Raw genomic sequence first — 19,369 nt, forward strand, 5'->3', positions numbered from 1 at the left:
TGGTACTGTTTTAGTATGACTGGACTTGATCCTCACCCTGCAATGCCATCTAGAGGGATTTCTAAAAGCAATTCAGAGGAGACCCCATGGCCCAGCGAACAGATACGGATACAATGGTTTTACTCTCCGAATGCGACGAATGCCTTCATCTTACCCAGGAGGTTGCCGTACTGGAGGAAAGGATATCTGCCCACTGAGACGCCCACCTCAGCTTCTGCCCAGCTCCCCTCCAGTTAAAGAAAAGAGCAACACCAGCTAGTAAGATCTGCTGTCAAAAGACACTCTGGGTTCCCCCCTCTTCCCAAAATGATTGAAAAAGTCTTGTAGCCATTCTCGCTGCAACCTGCTGGACCTACGGAGCCTTGCCACTTCGATGCCATTCTTCATGATGCCTATCAGGTAGGATCAAAACAGCTGTCCTCGTCTCCACTGTCTACAATGATCCTGGGTGACTTGATTGTTAGAAACGTGTCCATCTACAATGCCCACACGATGATCTTCCCTAGTGCCACTGTGGTGGACATCACCAACAAAATTCCGGAATTTGTGATGTCCTTCCCCTCAGCTGAATCACTCGTACTGCACGCCGGGACAAATGACGTTGGTACACACCATTCGAGTTGTTAAAGAGTGACTTTATCCAACTGTTTGGTGTGCTAAAACACCTTCACTACAAGGTCAGTCCCTAACCATGCTTCTTCCAGGCTGAATCAGTCTCTCAAACTTTGTTGTTCCCCTGATCCCAGTCCCTGTGATAATGATGATTCCATTAACATGTATAGACTCCCCTCCGGGGCTAGGATCGTCTTTTGTTAATAAACTTTGTGGTAGTAATTCCTCTAACTTAATTATAATATCTCTTCAACCAACCCACTAATGGGCCTCGTGCATCTGATACCTCTATCCCTTTCCTCACTCCATTGAGTTTTAAAAAGCGCAAGGGTCTTGGTAAAATTCATTTGAACATTAGAAGCTTGCTTAAGAACTTTGACCATCTAACTATTTTAGTTGAACAGACTACTCCTGATATTCTTGTGTTGGGTGAAACCTGGCTTGGGAAGAATATTGATAATTCAAATGTGGCTCTCTTTAATTATAATTTCTATAGAATAGATCAGTTAGGTAGGGGTGGTGGAGTTGGAATTTATGTCAAAATTAGTTTCTCTTCTTAATTGCTTTGAATTTCTAGCTCTAAAGGTCCATCATGGTCCGGACCCACTGACTGTGGTAGGAGTCTACCGGCAACCCCTCAGCTGAAGCTCAATGCTACTGACACCTTAGTGAATATGCTCTCTAAATATTCTGTTGATGAACTACTCCTATTAGGTGACCTAAATCTGAATTGGCTGAGTAATGTTGCTGTGCAGTTTAAAAAAATATCATGTGTAGTCTAAACTTATCACAATTAATTACAGAACCAACTAGACCAAATTCTAAAGATGAATATAAATCTACACTCTTAGACTTAATTTTCACCAGCAAGGCTGGCAAATATTCCGCTAGTAGTGTCTTTGAGCTGCGAGTCAGTAATCACAGCCCTATTGTCTGTGTAAGGGATGTGCGGGTAAAAAAAAGACAGCCTCTCAGGTGGTCTTCAAGAGGAACCTTAGAAAGTTTGATGCAGAGCGGTTTTTGGGGGATTTAACAGATTGAGACTGGAGTTATATTGGCCAGTTTGATGACGTTGAAGTCCCTCTCTACTCTTTTGTAACTGGATTTAATTCCTTTGTAAACAAGCACACCCCATATAAAAGGGCCAGGATTAATGATAGGGTAGTGCCATGGGTTACTCAAGAGTTATCTACCCTTTTCAACAATAGGAATAGTGCTTGGACCAATGCCAGATGCACTGGTGACCCCCAACACTGGCTGTCCTTTAGACAACTCAGAAATAAATGTACTTCTGCTGTAAGAAAGGTTAAATCTGAATACTTTTTAAAATCTAATCACCGCCTCTTATTCTAATCCTTATAAGTTCCGGGGTGCAATTAACATGACAAAAAATTGGCACTATACTGCTCTGCCTCTCTGCATCAAAGTAAACAACTGTGCAATCTCTGATCCAAATGGTATTAGCCTTGCCTTTAATAAGCATTTCTCTGAAGCTGGCCATTTATTTAATAAGTTATTTCCTGTCCCCCTCCCTCAAAAGTTTCTCATTGTAGTCTCCCACAAGAACATGTCTCGCATTTCTCCTTTGAGCCTTTTACATCTTCTGAAGTCCTCAGAACTTTACAATCTAGAGACCCTAAGTCATCTACTGGTGAGGATCATTTAGACTATTTTTTATAAAAATGGCTGCTCCAATTATTAAGTGAGCCATTGTCTTACATTTTTTATCTTTCCATCACTTCGGGCTTATTCCCACTAGTCTGTAGTCTCTAGTAACGTTGGCCGGTCCACTCTTTCCTTGAGGCACAGTTACCACTGGCACTTTTTTATATTTAAAACCATTAATGGTAAACCTCCGCTCTATAGCTCCTCCCTATTACATTGGAGTCTTGGTTTCAATCAAACCAGATGCAACAATTTGCTCACTCTTAGGGTCCCTAAGACTCTAAGGTTAAAAGGTACTCCCATCTGCTACTGTTTTTAACAATTGGTGTTTAATCCCCGCTCTTTAAATTGCAACTGTTTTTAGTCAACTCAAGTTGCACTGCATACACACACTTGACATGCTTCACTCCCCGTATCATTTACCAAACACACCCCCTCAATTTGGCGGCTTATTGAAGCTGCATGAGTTCCCCATCTCTGCCTTGTCAATGCTGCTACTGCCCTGCATCTGTATCGCTGCCTGCTGTCAGCCCCACCACCACCCCAGCATCCACCTGCAGGCTCTGACCAGGAGGAAGTTACTTCATCATCACTCCCCAATATATAATAAACACAATGTTATGCTGTTGTAGTAACCATTTCAAACGTGAGTTGTCTAACCGAACTATGCATTCTTTCAAACATTATTATAGTTGATCAAAATAAACCTGAAATTTACAGTGGATATAAAAAGTCTACACACCCCTGTAAAAATGCCAGGTGTTTGTGATGTAAAAAAATTAGACAACAATAAATCATGTCTGAACGTTTTCCACTTTTAATATGACCTGTAATGTGAACAATTCAATTGAAAAACAAACTGAAATCTTTGAGGTTGAAATATAAAAAATAAAAAACCTTAAAATAACCTGGTTGCATATGTGTGCACACCTTTTATAACTGGGGATGTGGCTGTGTGCAGAATTAACCAATCACATTCAAACTCATGTTAAATAGAAATCATTACACACCTGCCGTCATTTAAAGTGACTCTGATTAAGCAAAAATAAAGTTCAGCTGTTCCATTTTCTTAGTTGCATCTCAGAGCAAAAGCTATGGTCGGCAGAGAGCTTCCAAACCATCAGAAGGATCTCATTGTTGAAAGATATCAGTCAGAAGGGTACAAAAAGCACGAGGGTTAACGGAGAGAATATGATAATTATGAACCAGTTAGTGTTAAACTAAGGTGTGTGGTGTGTGTGTGTGTGTGTGTGTGTGTGTGTGTGTGTGTGTGTGTGTGGTGTGTGTGTGTGTGTGTGGTTGTGTGTGGTGGGTGTGTGTGTGTTGTGGTGTTGTGTGTGTGTGTGTGTGTGTGTGTGTTGTGTGTGTGTGTGTGTGTGTGTGTTTGTGTGTGTGTGTGTGCATTATAGTGAACTGTCTTTGTCTAGATTTCACTGCTCATTATCAGCAGGTTCAAGGAGATGGGTACTCATTTGCATAGGCAGCCCTGGGGCTGAAGCTCTTGTGTGTAGCAGCCAGGTGATTCATACCAGCTTCTATGGTCTTATTTTGCTGAGAATTAGATTAAAACCAATCACTCTGCCTAGATCATCATGACCCAAAGGAAAATGTGTCCGGTGACTGGTGTAAAACCATCCAAAATGTTTTTTTGCTCTCGGAATAGACCAGAATATCCCTCTTTGTTGCATAACCATGGCAACATTGCCAGTCTATACCTTCAATTCAATTTTGAGACAAGGCATTTATGAAATTCTGAGAATGTTCACGCAGGGAGCGGCAGACCAGCATGATTATAAAAATGTCAATAAAGGGAGTTTATATTGCGTTTTGGGTGTGATCTATCTGTTAACATGTTCATGTGCAAAATATATGTAGAAAAATCCACAAGAGATCCCAAACAAAGAGAAGTGGAGCACTAAAATACTATTTAATGAAAAAGACATCCAAAATAAACTTTATGGAAGTGAAACCTTCGGTCTTTTCACTTAGAAAATATGTACAGTGTACAGTGTCTATTAAAGTCACTTTAGGCCTGAGAGAGGTTCAAATGAAGAATTAAGTTTGAAACTTTTCTTGTAAAGATAATGTTATGATCAAAAACAAATACAGTTTGTAGAAAAATATGATGTTATTCAACTTAGTACATTTACGTAAGTACTTTACTTGAAATATTGTGCACTGGTTTATTTTAAAGGTCTTATATTATGCTAATTTTTAGGTGCCTTCTTGTATTTTAGTTTTTACTTACACATGTGTTTAATATGATTTAATGTTCAAAAACACATTATCTTTCTCATACATTTTTATTATATATGTGTGTGTGTGTGTGTGTGTGGTGTGTGTGTGTGGTGTGTGTGTGTGTGTGTGTGTGTGTGTGTGTGTGTGTGTGTGTGTGTGTGTGTGTGTGTGTGTGTGTGTGTGTGTGTGTGTGTGTGTGTGTGTGTTGTGTGTGTGTGTGTGTGTGTGTGTGTGTGTGTGTGTTGTTGTGTGTGAGTGTTGATATCACAACCATACAGAAGTCCTGATGGCTTGTTTAAGGCAACCATTTTTTAATACAGGCTGCGTGCATTCTCTGTAGATGTTTTGATACTTTCAAACTATTGTAATAGAACCTGCTTTGTAATTTAAAAAAAGACATGGAAATCTCACTATTTACAATGTAAGACCTTTTAAATTATAAAAAGTATATAAAGTAACTTCACCATGACCAACTACAACTGTTAAACACTGCTTACACTAATATTGCATTGGGGATAATAATCAGATGTAAACATTTTGTGTTATTGTTACATTTTCTAAAATATAGGATCTGAATAAGTCTTCCACAACTGTAGCTAAAAAAAGAGATTGGTTCTTCATTAATGAAAGAAAATTTATGTTGAAGAGAGTGCAAAGTTTTGTTGTGTGGCCTGAGTAAAATACAAGTAAAGCTGTGCAAACTGTTTATCAATTAGATTTTTGCAGGACTTGCACTTCTTAAGGTTAATAAACTGTCAAGCCTTTTTGGTCATGTATTCCTACTTGGTATCTCATACTAAACCATTCATGTGTCACTTAGCAACCGATCATAGCTGAGGTTGGTCTTTGCAGCTCACCCAGGTCTCCTTCGTGCTGCACTCTCACGTCTCTGCAATCCCCTGAGAACCATATGAAAGCATGAAGTAAAATTATGCAATGCTAATGCCCTCTTTAGAGAAAATATAGTATAATATTTATAAACTTTACATTTTCTACACACACCACAGGAGGGTGCAAATGTAGACACATAGTTTTATATGGCAATGCAACATTAATGGACTAACATGGGTGGGCATATTTATATTAATGTGCCAAAGTTTTATGTCAGCAAAGTGAAGACATTTTAAAGCTACATATCTCTGATTTTCTGGATCCTCTAAGGTATTCTACGCTTCTAAAACCATTACTTTTGATCTATGTTGTCCATATTTTCTCAAGCCAAATGTTATTGTGTGACCATGAAGCAGTTAATCAAGCAGAACGACAGGCACAAATTTCCACCTAAATCTCCAGTCTGATCTGTTCTTTGGTATAACTGACTGCTACTCTCAGTTTAGAATAATTTACATGCTCCACTCTTTCTTTCCAATCCCAGCACAATGTAATTATAAAGGTTAACATCTCCCTAAAACCTGTGAAAGTTAGTCAATTTGTGTTGTGCCAAATTCAGCTGATATTCAGGCTTCATTTCATTTTGTTTTTTTGGTGCAGAACTATAAAGTACAAACAGGGTAACAATGCCTTATGTTATACATCTAACTGTCCACTGTCTTTTTTTCTTCCACAGGAGAGGAAGCTGTGTGCATTCCCAACCATTGAGATATGTAGCTCAGATGTCATCAACTATATGGTTCCACTGTCTCGCCAGACAGACTTCTTTGTTCCAGAGATGAAGGAGGAGGTTAAAACAGATGTTAAAGAAGAGGACTCTGATGAGGACAGAGGAACTGACATTACAGGTACAGTTGTGCATTTTTGTTCATTCCAACCAAACACTGTTGTTACTGTTGAGCCCTTACTAGGAAATAATTGACAGCGTTAGCCAGAAATCTAACCCAAACTTCAAATGGCAATTGTGTTCTGCTCTATTGAGACTGTAGCTTGTGACAGTTAGAAGCAAACATAGAGGGATATTTTATAGGTGAGAAAACATAGAGTAAACTTTCATTTTGTCCAACACCAAACTGACTCTCCTCCTGCCCTTGATCACTGAGGACTATGTGATATATTGTATGAGACTCTGTAATTGTTCTGTCACTACAAGTATGTGTCTTCATGTGCAATTTTTACTCTGTCGCTATCACTCTTTCAAACTTGCTGGACCTGTAGGCTGGACCCATGGCAGTATCGACTTGGTCATTGTACAAATCACTAGACAAAGAAAATGGTGTTGCTTTGCTGGGGCAGAGTGGGTGGAGGTTGCCTGATTTACATCAGGTGCTGTCTACCAGTTGGGCTTAGATCATGTTACATACCTTGTAAAAACAGTTACAATGTGAAAGGTGTATCAGGAAGAAGGTCTTACATGATCTGCACATGTTCACAGGTCTTTGGCATGTTTAGATTGGGGTTGCCATCAAAGCAGAGTGGCTTTGCCTGAGAAATGTAAAACCTAACTTCAGACCTTAACAGCACAATGGTCAGCTGTGGTGCAACTGGCACTCTGTTGAACTGAGAGTCAGAGCTATTTACTGTACAACTTTAAATTAGTTAGTCAGCATCACCAGACTGAGACGTTTTGATCATGGCCACACACACACACACACACACACACACACACACACACACACACACACACACACACACACACACACACACACACACACACACACACACACAAATGAAATAATACAAGAAGTGAAGCAATTTGTCTTTATAATTTTAAATGTTTTTTTTTATATATGTATACTTTAAACAGCTGTACTGTATGTTGTAGGAAATCAGATTTTTTTCCAACTGAAGAAACTCTTTTTGTTAAGAGCGTGCGTTTTTAACATTTTCACAGTCATCTTAGATATTATATGTTAAACATCAAGAAGAAGGCAGGTGTGAGGGAATATGAATGGCTTGCCTATTTGTGTGTTGTGTTCCTACATCATGGCTGTTGGTTTATTACATAAGTCTTAAGGCTCAATATGCCACAGTAAGAAGTTTTGTGCGTGTGCATGCTTTCTTAATGAGAGACAGATCAATCAGTGGAGCTAAGCTTTGTCTGACAAGCCAGCTGTGGAAATCCTGCTCCAGCACCTGGGAGATTGCCTTTGACTTTTCATCCCTCAACTCCACTGTCCACTTTATAGACCTTCTTGACCATGAACTCTGCCTGTGCCCAAACATTTGTCCTACTTCTACCATCACAGAGCACCCTGACAGCACGGAAACACCAAAACAAAATGAAAACATAGTTATGCTAATCTGGGGATCACAGCAGCCACTGTTTGTGCTGTGAGAAGATTGTTAATCATTTGAGTTAATCATTTGAGACAAGGCTTTTATTTATTTTTTTGTAAGCACTGTATAATTACACACCATTAGGTAACTATGCTCTATTAAATTGTTTGAGAATTGTAGTAGGTATCACTTACCATCAGATGTGGCTATGTTTCGATGTTAAATGTGATGCAACAAGCCCTAACCCTCTTGATTAAGGAGGGACATAAAGTGTTTTTCCATCCACCTTTTGAAAACCACAATTTTGACAATTTGACGTATCAATGAAAGCAAAAAGCAATGAATTGCAATTGAAATGGAATAAATTATGACATGTGACATGAATCTTCGTCTCCACTGTACAAAGAATATGCTGGAACATTAGATCTGGGCGGTACAATGGGGAGACTGTAACCTTCCTCAAAGTAATACATGAAACAAACCTAAAAGCCATATTTCCATCATGTTTTTCACTTTGTTTTTGTTTGTTTGAGGCTTGAATGGTGCTCTTTTGATTACATATTTCAAAGTGCCCTCTTCTTCTGCAATGATTTCATGGCATCAGACTGGAGCATTAGTGCCACCAACTGCTAATCTTAATGCGCCCAACTCTTAATATTAACATAACAGTAGTGGATGGAAACATGCATTCATTAGCATTTTCTTTTGTATATTTTCTGGGAATTTGGTGTGAATTTGGATGGAAACACATATCTGAGAAACACAGTTTTCTATGACATACATGTGCAACGATACATGTGCATATTTACAAAATGTGTATAATTTTATGAGTAGCCCTAAATTCTACTTCCTCCCAGCTGTAATTTGTAAACAAAAAGAACCATCTAGTGTATCACCAACTTCTGTTTATGCATTTTACTGTCGCACTTTTCTCACCATCTACTTAGACTCTGATTCTCCAAACTCTCAGCATGCCTTAGCCCTATCAGTGTCTAATTGCCTTCTTTAAATACTCTCCTCTGTTCCAAACAGTTGGTAGAACAAGACCTCGATTCTCTGCTAATAATCCCAGTGGGCCCAATTTAGCAACTAATTTAGGCAAATGTTATCTAAAAGACTTTCAGAGGCACAGCTGGCTTAAACCAGGGTACCAATTTCAGGACTTGCTTGCAGCTGTAGAGGGGGGTGAAAGTTTTCCAGTTTGTTGAGGCTCTTCCTTGGGGGACTGTCCACCACTTACCCTAAATAGTCTCATTATTTCCTGTAAAATTAGTTGTATTGTAAAATTTGTCTATGGAAATATCCTTTTACTGCAAGAAGTACATGAAACATACGATCACTTTTAAAGCAATACAACTCAGTCACATCATATTCACATGTTTCACAAAGGACCATTCCCAGACGTTTTGTTTGGACCTGTTGGCTAATCAACAGGCCCATTAATAGATGTTATAAATAACCTAAATGGAATTTGTTCCCATGTATGATATTCTTCACTGCAGACAAGTTCAGATCTGCTGGATGTGATAATTAGATTGTTGAGTGATGTTAAGATTTGACTGAATGAAAAGGAAAGACTGACCTTAGCGAGGAACTTGGAGTCTCCTTGTTTATTGTATTCAGGTTCCAGATGACACATTTAGTGCAAACACACTCTAATGTGTGGATGAGATTTATTTGACGAGTAAAAGCAGCAGGAAAATAGCTCGGTCAATAGTGTTTTAGTGTCCTGTGGGATAGTCAAGTCAACTCTAGCCAGATTTTATTTGTGGAAGATATTTTATATTAAGGCTGTTCATTTTAAACCAAATAAGATATAGTCACTTCAAAGTATCAGTATATTGCACAAGAACAGGAGGGGTAAAATTGTCAAAACCATAGTCATAAATTGGAAAACATTTTAACCCAAAATTTGTCTTGAGTCCTATTATAATTTGTAATTTTAGGCAGTATAAGCAACAAAGGCCTCAGCTGAGTTAGTTTTCTATCTTTGACCTTCTTTATACAAACCTTAAAGGAGAATTCCGGGCAATTTTTATGTTAATCGTGATTGCTCTAAATATGCGATTACTTTCGACTGAAAAAAACCTGACCTGAATCGGTGCAGGCAACACTGAGTAGCTGCAGCTACGTGTACAAGCTTCCACTGAGTTAACACAGCAGTTATTGGGGAAAGTTTTAGAGTGTCTTTGTGCCTCTTAACAGACACAAAATGCAATTAATATGTCTGTACAACATGAACAAGATGCGTTTTCAACTCAAACATTGTTTTACGTCAACCCTGTCTCAATCTTGCCTGTGGGTAACTTGCCCTAATCGCTGCCAGCTGTTAGCTGTTAGCTGCTAGCTGCTGTCAGTGGTGTGTGTTCAGCCAGGCTTTTGTAAAAATCATAACGTAGCAGTGTATTTTTAGCTCATCAATTTTGTGTGGGATTGATCTGGTGTTGGTGAGTAGGAAGCTTTGCAGTGTTGATCACAACATTACAGCATCTGATGCACTTAGACACAAACACCTAAAAATAACAAGTACGAGATAATGAATAACTATTCAGTAGTAGAATCATAGATCAAAGGCCAATAACAATCAGGTTTAGGCTAAAAGCATTAGCAAGCTGATTATGTGGGTGAGGAAATCTCCATTAATTAAGCTAATGGACTTGTTCATGATGATTTCAGATATGTGGTATATGCTGCAGACGTCAGCAGCTAGAACATTCCTTTCCCGAAGAGCTATAGTTGGATGTACTGCAGCACAATACAGATGTATAATATAAGTATATAAGATGCATAACAATATAAGATGCATGTAATGTTGCTAACATGGCTATGACTCGTCTTTGAGTTTACATCTTTTCTTTCTTTAACAGTAACAATCTGGGTCCAATGAACTCACCTGGTGAGCTTATTAACCAGGCTCATCAGGAAGTTGTGTTGGTTTCATTATAGTAAAGTAAGTTAAACATACAGATCTGGTGAATTTCAAGTGAAACCAGCCCACCACCATACTTTGGTCCGTACGGGGATTAAAATATGTGACCCTCTGGTTCCCAACCCAACTCCCTACTGACTGAGTTACTGCCACCCTAATCATACTAGTTTGTTCTTTTGCTAACTCACAAAGTCTTTTTTATCCGTGCCTCTTTCCTGTGTTGGTGCAGGTGCAGACTCCCACAGTGATGTGAGTTCAGTGAGCGGTGGCGTACCCTGGGACAGCAGAGAGACATCCCTGGCTGCTTCCACAGCCGCCTCCCTGGCATCTTCCCTCCCTCTGAGGGACGTAATGGATGCAAATGAAGACATTAAGCACAGGGACAACAGCGAGAGGGGCTCGAACGAGTCGATGGGCAGCGGCTCGTCCTTTGAGGAGCTTGACATGGATCAGGAGGAGCAGGAGGCAGGAGAAGAGAGGGAAGAGAAAGGTGATGGAGAAGAGGCAGAGGTCCCTGAGGGTGAAGATGGAGCAAGAGAAGCAGTTGAACTGGTGGCTGAGAAGAAGGAAGCCTCGGGGATCGAGAAGAGTAGGGAGGATGCTGAAGAGAAAAGAGATGAGGCCATGTAACCCTGGCATGCTAGAGAGTTTCTCAGTTGTCGCTGGTTATCTGTCATGTAATCTTGTTGGTGGAGCTAAAGCTGTTTATGCCGTGACCAACATGCCGTATTTCTGCGCTTTCTAATTCTCTTTTTTTGAAGCCTGTACTATTTGTTATACTGTAATCTCATTTTTATTTTATTTTTATAATTACTGATCCTATATTTACACTCTGTCAGGATACAGCAGACAGTTCATTTGGTTAAGTCTTCTTGAGTAAACCTAATTTTCTCATCACATAGTGTGTGGCAGATAATAGGAGAGATTTGTTCAACTATATATTTCATTTCAAACTGTAATCCTGTGTGAATCCCCACCATTCCTTGTGACACTTCAGTTTAAGATTAGCAACAGAGGAAGGACATTGACGCCAGCTATCCTGGATCATCATACAGCATCTTTTTGCCCATGTGTAACAGTTGATATTGTACCCCACTTCCAGAGTCATGTCTTGAGGATTTGTCTGTAATGTGTTGGTGTGCATTACCCGACTTTGGTATCTTGACATACAGTAACAATAGGGTGAAAATGGGCAGGACCTAATGCCGTAAAAATGTTGACAGTGTGTTTTGTTTTTTTATTTTCTTGTTTTTTTTTTATTTGAAGAATATCTCTCACACAGGGGAAAATTCGGAAGTCTGAGGCAGAAAGAACTTTTATTAACACCAGTAACATCACCAAAGCCTCCAAGTCACCAGGACTAGGATTTACAGTAAAATGCAATTCAAAGATGCAAACTTTTCCCCTTGGATACTGTACGGAACATTTTATTGTCATCCTGTTGCTCGGATAACTGCTTTAGATTTTAACGTTATATTCTCTTCTATAGTTGGTGTGTTGAACCAGTCTACAGTTCTGTTTGTAGCCAAAATTCACTCTTCCAGAGACTAGTTGTGATGTGTCCGTAGGCTGAAATTGTTGGTGCTGTGAGAGATTGGAAGAAATTTTCAGCACATTACCGTGGATGTGTCTTTCTGTGTGTAATAAAATTTTCCAATGAAAAAAGTTAAGTTGACAGGAATCAGTTGTGTATAGATTTTGCTTTACAAAACAATTCTATAACCTATACAGTCATCTTTTAAAAATAACCTCCATCTGTAAGTTTTAATACAAAGCCACATCATTACTGCTCTACTCTTGAGGACAATTCTTTTCCATTTTTATTTGTCTGTATCCCAACAGAGACCGAGAGATGTTACAAAGTGTCGATGGCAGTGGGACCCGTTGTTAAGAAGTTAGCGGTTGATAAGTTTCTAAGCTCTTTCTTAAATGCTTTCTTGGTTTCCAATTTTAATGACTGCCTTTTGCCGCTGCTTCTTTTGGAAAAGCAAAGACATTGAATTCAAAAGCTAAATCAAAGCAACAGATATAATAAAAGAGAAACATTTAAGAAGGAGCCAATAATGGTGGAATGTATGTTTCAGTGGCAAGTTGAGAAGTGAATCAAAACTGTTTTAAGATTATTTTTTTTTGAGGGAGCAATTTCCCCACAGGCAAACTTGGCATTTTTGTTTGTGTCTGTTGTTGTTTTTTGATTATTTCTTGGGCCTTTATAGTACAGACAAAGACAGGAAAGGGGGTAGAAAGAGGGGACAACATGCAGCAAAGGGCTACTGGTCAGACTCAAACCTGGGCCGCTGCAGCAAGGACCGAGCCTTTGTACATGGGGCGCAAGCTCAACTACGTCAGCTACCAGGGCGCCCAACACTTGGCATTTTTAATCAGTGTGCACAAAACAACACAAAGGTGGGTGCCTTTTGAGAAGCACAAGCACTCTTAAAAGAATATTACATAATCCTATTGTATCCGAATCCTGTCACCTTAGCAGGAGCTGTGTTAATGTGACCAGCATTTGAATGAGTGGTATGGCATTTGTGTCAGTTTATTAAATCAGCTGTGAGTACTGCAGAAGAGGAAGAATAGGCTCCAACAGACTATTAATGTTTGATGGACACAAGTGTTCTTTAGCCAGTGGTCCTTAATGAGCATTGTGACCTATAAGTACAACTGTTTTCATCCAAATCTAACACCAGAGTAGGCACAGTAATTTTACTGATTAATATCATCAACCAGAGAGAGAAAATGCCATTTTTGCTCCTGCTCAGGTTAATGTAATGGCAGATATTGGCTTATTACACAAAAAAACAAATCACGTAATGTATACGGTATCAAATTATATGTTTCAGGTCCTTTTAGAAACAGTGTCCATCAGAAAACAAATTTTATTTATCACCTGTTTCGTGCTGCCAACTTTTACCTCGCTGTATCTTATCATTAAGTCAAACTTCTGTATGTTCCTCAAACATTCAATATTAGTCTGGCTATGGTAGACTATTCTGCAGAAAAGAACACAACCCAATAATGCCATATGATTATTGTAGGTGACAAACCAAAAGAAGTTTTGAAAGTGGCGGTGTTATCCTCCAGTATCAGTAAACTCTGAGATCTAAGTGTATTGAACTTCTTGGTTTTGTACCTTATTAAGTATTAACTTTACTTGTTCATTGTTCTTAGTTGGATTGTTTTTTCTGCATGCTTTTATAGACATTGACAATCTTTCATTGCCACCTAAGAATCAATTCTAGAAAAAAGTACTCAATTTCGCCAAAATTGTACATTCTCAGAATTATGGGATATATCAAGGTTAAAATATCTGACCTTAACAGTCTGGCTGTGCGTGTGTTGGGTTGTGTTTGCTATGAGATTGGTAGCGTACTGCTACAGAGGTGTGATCAATCAGGACAGATCCCTCACCCATGTCTGGCACTTTTAGTTTAAATCCTGCCAGCACAACCTTTGCCCAAAGCAAAATGAAATCCGACTGGAAGTATGATTGCGATGACACACTGGTCAACAACTATTAATTAATGTGAAGCCCACAGGGGCGTCATGCAGCTTGACGGGCGCGGAGAATTATGCGCTTCCCATGATGTTATTATTAATCATACATTGCAGTGGAATAGGATGGGACGAGGGGGATGTTGGAATTTACGTGTTGAAGCGTTTCTTGCGAAGTAAAGGAAATGTTCGCAGCTCGCCCTTTCAAAGCGGTGTCCCCCTGCGCGCATCGCTGTGCCATCTGGGACTGACTCACACTCGTGCCGTGTCACAACTGTTGCGGATCCAAATAATTTCCACCGCTAAAGATAAGCATCTCCAATATCTTATTTTAATAGGCTATAGCCTGCGGTTCCCCCCTCGTGATCTCTTGAACAAATAGGGAGAGACTCTTCTCCGCATCCGATCCAACACGTTACAAACTAGAACGAAGCAACTTAAGAAAACATTGTTTATTTGCGAGGAGAGAGACTATCTCCAGGACGGTTTATGTGTGGAGCAACGGCTTGGTTCAGGTGTCCAGACCTTCTGAAAGTTTAAGCTCTCCCGGGTTGGTGACTCATCTGCAACAACATCATTTTTGAAATTGTTGTTGCTAATACTTAGGATTTTGCGTAGCCTTCAGGAGTAACTGGTAGAATTTAGACTTTATGTCCGATTGCCAGTTCTCTTGAGCGCTAAACCCCTTAATCTGGCATCCTAAACATCGCATTTTTTCTAGATTTGTCTTTTAATTTCATAGTTGATGCTGAAGAAAATAAAACGTCCATTTCTTTCCATCAGAACAATGAAGTATTGACAGTTGCATCTGTTTAGGAAAGGTGACTTGTGAACCATCGGGATCACAACTCGTCGTTGTGGTTTGTGGTTGTTTTGTTTTCTTCCAGCACCAAGGACAGCTCCTGGCACGCAGCTTAGCTACACCCGGTTCAAACTTCAGGCAGCGGCACACTCTCCTCCTTCATTCATTCATTCATGCATTCATTCATTCATCCAGCTCCACTGTCGTGCAAATCCCTCAACAGTATTGCAAAGGATATGCGTTAAGTTTGCACGATCCATTCATCGCACGGCAGCGCTGGAAACTGAGGAACCCTGCACAGGTAAGAGATGTGTGTGTTGCCTATTTGTTTCAACCGATCTGTGCATCGGATGCCTGAAGGTGCTTTTTTTTGTGAACTTCTACGAGCTGGTTTGTAGAGAATGAAAGCAGGTGTATTCATTTTTGAATTTGTTGAGTTGACCTCACCTTTTATCTATGTAGTTCACATCCTTAAAGTAATAATGTAATCTAAAGACGTATGGAATGGAGGAATAATTCAGTGCCTAATTTCTGGCATTATTATTGTTTTTATTGACACTATATGCGATTTGTTTACCGTATAATGCGCACATTTTACGTCATTTTTGTCTACCACTCCGTCTCTGGCTACAGCCATGTCTACTCGTTGCACAACCCTCCACCTGTGCAGGCTGCTAACAAACTACTAAACATGCGCTGCAGCACACAACAACCTCCATATCTCTGATCACTGTGTATGATACAAAAAAGTGCGAAACATTACCGAGAAAGTCGATTTGAAAGTCAAAAACTTGAGAATCAGTTTGTGTGCCACGGGGTGCTGGCGAGAAGAAGATGATCTCCCCGAACACGGTTCATCTTTTCGTTTGGTTTCTATTTTCAGAGACCTGTCTTAATAGTTTGATTTTGCTCAGAAAATGTATAATAACCTAGCATTATTGTCTTTTTTTCATCTCGGAATAAAACAATCCAAATTGCTAGAACCACCCTTGCTGATTAACATCAAATTAGCATGTGCTGCTATAGATGGGTTAGTCTGTGTAATTCTTCGATCATCAATGGTTTAAAATACATTTCTAAACATACTGGTAATATAAATGAATACCCCATGGCGCAAATGTTTCGAGGCTTTGTTTTGAAGGCTGAATAATGTCATTAAGGGAAGAAAAATGTAGGCTATGTGGATGCTTCCTCCAATCCCTGGGGCATCTGAGCTGCATGTTCAGCAGATATAACACAATAGAAACCCCCTGGGTGCAGTGCAATCAGTTCATCCACGCAGATTCATACAGAAAAAAGTGTTTAATTGACCATTAGTATATGATTTTTTTTTTTACATAATAAAATTAAGCATATTAGTCCTGTGAATCCTCCTTCTATACGACTGAGAAACTGAAATGATGTGTGAGCCCAGCGCTCACAGCTGACGATGTTGATTACAGTAAATTATTCAGGTCATGGCTGACTGAAGAAGAACATGCTCCACTGCCATCATCTGAATCCAGAAACAAAAAAAGGAGCAGGAGGAGCTGACGCTGTCTGACCAGTGCTCCCTCCGCACCTCAGTCCTGACTGCAGTCTGCCTCACCTGTTACTTTTGACTTGATGCAAAGGGAGCCCACTGCCAGTGTAACATTAGGGCGCCGCGGCCCCTGTTAATTACTTTGGGTGCTGGATGTGCAGAGCTGAATAGCAGCATGTTTTTGGAACAAACGATACGCAAACGACTCATTGTCTGCAATGAGAAATCAAAGCAGGAAAGGCTGTTTCTGAGATATGTTCACTAGCAGCTTAACTTGAATGCCCGGATCTTTCTAGTACAGGCATTGCAAGTCTGTAATTACAGCATGCCAAGCTTTTTTAAGGGGCACAATGTGGGTTGTATTAGCTACCAGCTAGTACCAGTGATTAAATTACAGTGTGAATGTGTTGGATAAATCACTCCCGTTCTATCAAAAAGGAACGGCTTAATAGCTTACTTTTCCATATGGTCACACACACACACACACACACACACACACGCAGGTGAGGTACATCAGTTTGAAGTTGGATGTCTGCCAGTATTATATCACATTAAGCCTGGGCTATACTATACACCTGATGCCCGTAACATCTGTTAAATTAAATATTTAATGTCCCTCTGCACCACTCTAAATGTAGGTATTTATGTACTGATTTGTATTCTGTTAGCTGATAGTACATCTGAACTTGTGTTAATTTGACACAGGTGTGTGTGTCTGTTATGTGAAAGACTAAGGAAAAGTGACAATGAAAGATAAGAAATTACAGAAAACAATAGAAAAAGAATCCTGTCTATAATTTTAGATTGACAGAATCAATGGAAATATATTCAGTGTATATGTTTTAAGGATGTATTTTTAAGTCCGCTCTCAGTAACAGTCACTGATGATGTAGTCCCGATAAAATCATTGAGAAACCACACATTAAACTGAAAATAACACTACACCTTCACTGGATTCCAACTCAAGTGATATAGTATGGACTTAGCCTACTCAAATGAAAGCAGACACTTCCAAATAATTAATGATGTGGATATGACTCAGATTAAAATTAACTGCTGCAAATGACTCACATGACTCAACTGACTCATTACCCTTTTGCATTCTTTGTGAGTGTGTGTGTGTGAGGTTCCCAGGCAAGTCCTGGGTCAGCTGCATCAATAATTTCAACTGTGACAATGAACTGTAGTTGATTTCCTACTGACTTCAGTAATACTAACAGGATTAGTGGCACTCGAAGGAGTTGTTAATCAAAATTACTCAGGACAATGAACAGAGCATTTTAATATCCGTGGATTAACCACAGATGTGTGGTTTCAACTTTCCACCTCTGTCCAACTAACTAACTAACTAATGTCCATGTTTAAAACAAGTCTCTGTTCAGAGGAATTTGCCATTAATTTTAGATATTCTATCAAATGTTGTCAAATATCCTGTAGTTTCCCTATCCTTCGGGCAGTTGCTTGATGAAACTCAGAAAGTCAGTGGAGCTCAAGTTCTCTTTACTTCTCGTGTACTGTTCAAGTGTCTTGAACCCTCAAACGCAACGGCAGCTGATTTGCTGTTGATGAAAGGATTCCAACTGTTAGAAGATAATCAGCTGTGACTGTTTTGAGACCTAACATGGATGAATGAATGCAGCAGTTGCCAAATATTTTTTGCTTGTGATGCCTTAAGATAAAGCAAAGTCTCAGTCCCTTGTCACAGGTTGGCTATACATTTCAAGAAGCTCAATTAGAGGGATTTTCCCCAATAATACAATTTTTAATAAACTTTAGGGGACTGAAAGAAGCAAAGATTAAGAAAAAAAAGTAAAATAATGTGTATCAGAAGTTAGTTTCTTCTCATAATTTCTATATTGGGAGTCCTCTTGTAACCCACTAGATGTATCTTGTGACCCCCTTAGTGGTCCAGATGTTATGGAAACCACTGCATTAAGGTGTTACTTTTCAAGCTCCTCATTTTTTATAATGGTTCTGGTCATAAGTGATTATTGCAGTGGGTTTCTTGTAATCTTGCAATGGTTGATATTGTTGGTTGGCTGATATAGACTGTTTAGGCACATCATTATTTTGTTGAAAATGGTTCACACGGATGACACTACACCCACTGATTCAAGATTCCAGATTTTATATATTTATTTATTTATTTATTTGTCATTTGTGCATACACCAAACAGTCCAGGCACATAGGAAAAAAGACTATGAAAGGTAGTAAGGTAAATAAATTAAAATAAAACAAAACAACAACAAAACCACAACAAAAGTGTTAACCTCGTATTTAATGTTTCAAAGAAACACTTTGGATTTCCTGGGGCTTCAAAGAATATATGCATAGTTTTTGTTTGCAAGAGCCGCTCAATCAAATGTTGGGTCCAATTATTTTCCAGTGTTAATAGATAGCTGAATAAAAATGAGATAAAATCAGAAGAAAAAAAGGACTGATACACAAAGACACTCTGACATACAGGGTGGAAATACATTTTTGTGATTTTGTATGGTGGTAATCCTCCAAACACATCACTACCCAGTCAAACTGCAATCAAACGTTCATTTTGCATAGGCAAGAACTACTTTAAGAGAAATTAAAGCATCTATTTAAAAACAATTTGTCTCTTGGATGTTTGTTTTTTTAGCTAGATAAATGATGCGGTTTCAAAACATCTCTCACAGCTCTCATCTCGATAACTTTAACTTTAATTCCCTCACAAGTTATTCTCAGTCCTGCAACAGCACTTCTAATGACCCCCCCCCCCCCCCTTTTTTTTTTTACAGTGTGGTGATGTGACAATGAATAATGCAAAGACACAACAAAAACCTCAGAAAGAAAACACCATACATCCATCGCTGTGTTCTGGCCAATTATAGACCTGGCAGTAATGATCTCTGAGAGACAAAGAGAGAGGATGAATGTTTGATGAGAGACAGAATGGGA

General features: G+C 39.2%; 2 protein-coding genes and 1 long non-coding RNA gene across 4 annotated transcripts in view; all 3 read left to right on the top strand.

Annotated features, from left to right (window-relative positions):
• Positions 1 to 12,401, top strand: part of tex264a (testis expressed 264, ER-phagy receptor a) — a 62,441-nt gene extending 50,040 nt beyond the window's left edge. The window contains exons 3-4 of the mRNA XM_032514438.1: positions 6,083 to 6,254; positions 10,845 to 12,401. Of these exons, the coding sequence (XP_032370329.1) occupies positions 6,083 to 6,254; positions 10,845 to 11,245 (573 nt within the window). The 3' untranslated portion in view covers positions 11,246 to 12,401. The remainder of the gene's footprint in view (positions 1 to 6,082; positions 6,255 to 10,844) is intronic.
• LOC116688438 (uncharacterized) overlaps positions 1 to 19,369 on the top strand; it is a 466,907-nt gene that overhangs the window by 384,431 nt on the left and 63,107 nt on the right. The window lies entirely within an intron of this gene.
• grm2a (glutamate receptor, metabotropic 2a) overlaps positions 14,300 to 19,369 on the top strand; it is a 32,759-nt gene continuing 27,689 nt past the window's right edge. For both annotated transcript variants that reach the window (XM_032514375.1, XM_032514374.1), the window contains exon 1: positions 14,300 to 15,216. The gene's annotated coding sequence lies outside the window, so the exon portion shown is untranslated. The remainder of the gene's footprint in view (positions 15,217 to 19,369) is intronic.

The sequence above is a fragment of the Etheostoma spectabile genome, chromosome 4, assembly GCF_008692095.1.
Source record: "Etheostoma spectabile isolate EspeVRDwgs_2016 chromosome 4, UIUC_Espe_1.0, whole genome shotgun sequence".
Taxonomy (NCBI): Eukaryota; Metazoa; Chordata; class Actinopteri; order Perciformes; family Percidae; genus Etheostoma; species Etheostoma spectabile.